The following is a 3,980-nucleotide window of genomic DNA, read 5'->3' on the forward strand; positions in this document are numbered from 1 at the left end:
TCGGTCAATTTTTCATCGGTTCAGTTTGGTTCGGTTTTTTCGGTTTTGCTTACACCCACTTACATTGAAATTGAAACGATTGATTTGACAGTTTAAAAAAATTATGTAAAAGAGATTAATATTCAACAATTTCAAACACTAACAAAATCTAAAAATTGCATTAAGATAATTATTTTTCTGATTGTTTTTTGAATTTTACTGATTTATATTATGGTTCACATAATACTGCATTTTACATTATTTTCTGTTGATAATCATTAATATACAAATAAATCTGAAGTGTAATGAATACTGAATTGAATTTGTTGTACACTTGTATCCAACAAGATAATCACATATGATAATCTTCAATACGAAATTCTTATAAGGAAAGAATAAGGTTCAATAATACTTCTCCTATCAATTTTTATCTCATATGATAAACATAAACAAAAGATTGAGACGACTAGAGAAGCTAGTTCGATAACATTCGACCAGCCTTATCATTAAGTTATTTTGTTTCGTTTCACTTTATTCAATTTATTTATTTGTAATAGTATATTTGTGAATTCAAGTTTTCTGATTTTTCATCATCAATTGTTTTTTGAGTAGTGAGCTATTTCAAATTCACCCTATACAAAACATTCACTTCAAGCATATTTGTTGCAAATAATTAATAATTGTAACATTGAAAAGTCTTGGTCACATCAAGAACTAACTTTTATGTAATGTTTCAAAAAACTAAAAAGTTACAATCAATTACTCCCACCTATGTTTGATGGGCACGAGATGCAAAGGTAACTTCTTGTGGACTGTAAGACCAGTTTCTTCTTCAAGGCTAATGTCTTCAATTATCATCCCTTGAGGTAACTCCCAATCAAAAGAATGCAATAAGTTTGCTAAACCAAGCTCAATGTTGGTGTTGCCCATTGCTATGGCAGGACAGATCCTCCTACCACTACCAAACGGGATCAACTCAAAGTGTCGACCCTTAAAATCAACCTCGCCCCCATCAAACCTTTCGGGATAGAACTCTTCTGGCCTATCCCATATCTTAGGGTCACGACCTATTGCCCAAACATTAACAAATATCATTGTTTTGGGGTATACATCGTAGCCACCAATCTTGCAATGCCTAACGCACTCCCTAGGGATTAGTAAAGTCGATGGGGGATGAAGCCTGAAAGTTTCCTTCACCACCATTTTTAAATAGTTAAGTTTTTCCAAATCTTCTAGTCCAACCATACTGTTTTTACCCACTAGAGCTCGAATCTCAAATTGGAGCTTTTTCATTACTCTTGGATTTTTCATTAGTTCTGTCATAGCCCACACTATTGTGTTGGAAGAGGTGTCTATTCCTCCGAAAAATACATCCTGAAAATTACATAACATATATTTATATGTAATGATATTAATCTTATCATGATAACATATATATGGAATGATATTAATCTTATCATGATAACCAATTATAGTCATTTATAGTTGGTTTAATTTTGGATAAAACTAATATCTTTATATATTAATTATCAAATCACATAATTTATCAATAAAATACTAAAATATTTTTACTTTACTTTTATTAAATTTAAATTTTAAATACAAAAAGATATTTTAATAATTTATTTAAAAAAAAAACTCAAATAAATTTTTATTATTATTAAACATAATTCCTTTTTTAAAAAGTCCAAAAATATTTTTAAAAACTCAAAGATCAAATGAAACAATAGTCAAACATTCAAATGAGCATAAAAAGTACAAAATAATTAATTGGATCAAAAGGGTAAAATAAAGAAAGTCAAAAATATTAAAATAGTCTAACTCAACATATGCATGAATCTATAGATGCCCTCTAACAAATAAAATTAATAATGTAAGAATGAGTGAACTTACAAAAAGCATAGCCTTGACATGATCCAAGGAGAAACTAAACGAAGTTTTATCATCCTTATATAATTTAAGCAATATGTCGACGATATCATCTTTCTCGAGTTTCAATCTAGAAGGATCAAGATGCTCGTCAATGACCCTCGTTAAAAAGGCATCGAAATCCGATGCCCACTTCTTGAGCCTAAAATATTTTCCCGTCAAAGTATCAATGATCCAACCGAACCTAGGAAAGAAATCCGTCACCCAAAAGCAACTCAACAAGTCAATAGCATCATGTATAGCAACCTCAAACTTCTTGTTGCCAAATTGTTTCCCCTCATATCTCTTTCCAAACGCAATCTTACACAAGATGTTGTTGAGCAAGGAAAATACCTTCTCACCCATGTCTACTTCACGATTCAAATAATTCGCGGAGAGATCTTCGATGATATGCTTGACTTCCAACTCTCTTAGGGATGTGAATGAGTTGACTCTTTTCATGCTAAAGAGCTCCAAGACACATAACTTCCGCATCTCTCGCCAATAATCGTTGTAAGGAACAAATGATATGTCCAACAAATTGTAGCTCAATATTTTAGGACCATACGAAGGCGCCCTACTACAACAATCAATGTCATGAGTCTTTAGAACTTGTTCCGCCATCTCGGCTGTGGACACGACCAGAGTAGGGATTTGACCTAGTTTCAACAGCATAACCGGACCGTTTTTCATGGCAAGCTTCGCCAGGGATTGATGGGGAAGAGAACCGAGTTGATGCAAGTTTCCAATGAACGGAAGTCTTGCAGGGGACGGTGGATGACGACCCACATGTTTTTTCTTGTCTCTTAAAAGAGTCCAAGAAATTGAAACTATGATGAGGAAAGAAGCTGCGATAATGTATGAAGAGAAGATGTCCATATCGAGTTGTCTACTAACTAATTGAGACATGCATTCATTTTATAGCCATCAAAAGGTTTGTTTGGTAATATAAACTATAATCAAAATTTTAAAGTTGAATTTCAATTCTTATATTTATTATAGAGTATTTAAGATTAACAATTATAAATAAAATTATAATTTTCAATTTCACTCCTTATTTTGAAATTAAAATTTTAATATTTATTCTTCTTATTAATTTTTTAAACAAATCATTTTGTTATAATTTTCTAATTTTAATTTTTATATCTGAAAAAATATAATTTTTTATTTTAATATTATAAATTTTTTATTCTAATATTATAAATTTTATTTTATTTTTTTCAAGTACAAAAATTATAATTGAATTACAATTTTATAAAAAAAACATTAAATATAAGATTTAAATATCAATTCTTGTGAAATTAGAATTTTCATTTTCCACGTTTAATCACATTGTTAGTATATAATTTCAAAAACAAAATATTTAATAAATAAAAAAATATAGATTTAGAGTATAATTTATTAAGTTTTAACAACTCAATAATTTTTCAAACTAAAAAAAAAATTATATTTAATTATTATAACTTAAAATTGTTAATATAATCCAAGTACAAGTATAATATATGTTCTTAACTTTTTTTTAAATGAAAAGTATTTAATTCACGTGACTTGTCATCAATTCTCAACAAGTCTATCTATTTAAATATTTACAAATTTAATACTTATCTTATCAAATATTCTAGTAATCTCTATTTGGATTACTGTAATTTGAATTGGATTAATGTAATTGAATTGGATACCTATAATTTGAATTGGATTTGGAATTTATAGAATCAAAATTAAATTATAATTGAATTTATATATTTTAAAATTATAAAATGATCATTTTAAATAAATATATATATATATTATTACTTTTATTTATTCACATTTTTATTTTATTATTATTCATATATATATATATATTCTAAAAGTCATACAGATTTTGATAAAAACAATGTTAAAGAAACACGTGTCTTATTATACTTATTATATATAAAATTAAAAAATATAAGATATCTCAAATCTTTCATTTTCTAGAAGTCACGGATAAATTATTTTTTTAATTATTTTTTTATATATATTTTCAGGATCAGAGATATTCATTTAAATAATAATAAAAAATTCAGTCTTTATTATATGTATACTCGTTAATATATATATATATATATATA

General features: G+C 27.3%; 1 protein-coding gene across 1 annotated transcript; it reads right to left on the reverse strand.

The window, feature by feature from the left end:
• Positions 1-738: 738 nt before the first annotated feature.
• LOC124943629 (cytochrome P450 71B10-like) lies at positions 739-2,766 on the reverse strand. Its single transcript, XM_047484109.1, has 2 exons — positions 1,873-2,766; positions 739-1,353 (listed from the first exon to the last, which is right to left on the reverse strand). The coding sequence occupies exons 1-2, from the start codon at positions 2,764-2,766 to the stop codon at positions 739-741; spliced, it is 1,509 nt and encodes a 502-aa protein (XP_047340065.1).
• Between the last annotated feature and the right edge of the window lie 1,214 nt (positions 2,767-3,980).

Source organism: Impatiens glandulifera, chromosome 6 (genome assembly GCF_907164915.1).
Source record: "Impatiens glandulifera chromosome 6, dImpGla2.1, whole genome shotgun sequence".
In the NCBI taxonomy this organism is placed as follows: domain Eukaryota; kingdom Viridiplantae; phylum Streptophyta; class Magnoliopsida; order Ericales; family Balsaminaceae; genus Impatiens; species Impatiens glandulifera.

What these genes read in the sequence shown, in the direction of transcription:
- LOC124943629 (XM_047484109.1), bottom strand. Translation starts at nt 2,766, where the DNA reads ATGGACATCTTCTCTTCATACATTATCGCAGCTTCTTTCCTCATCATA. An exon ending in ATGTCAAGGCTATGCTTTTT is followed by an intron (nt 1,354 to 1,872) that starts GTAAGTTCACTC and finishes TGTAATTTTCAG; the next exon opens with GATGTATTTTTCGGAGGAAT.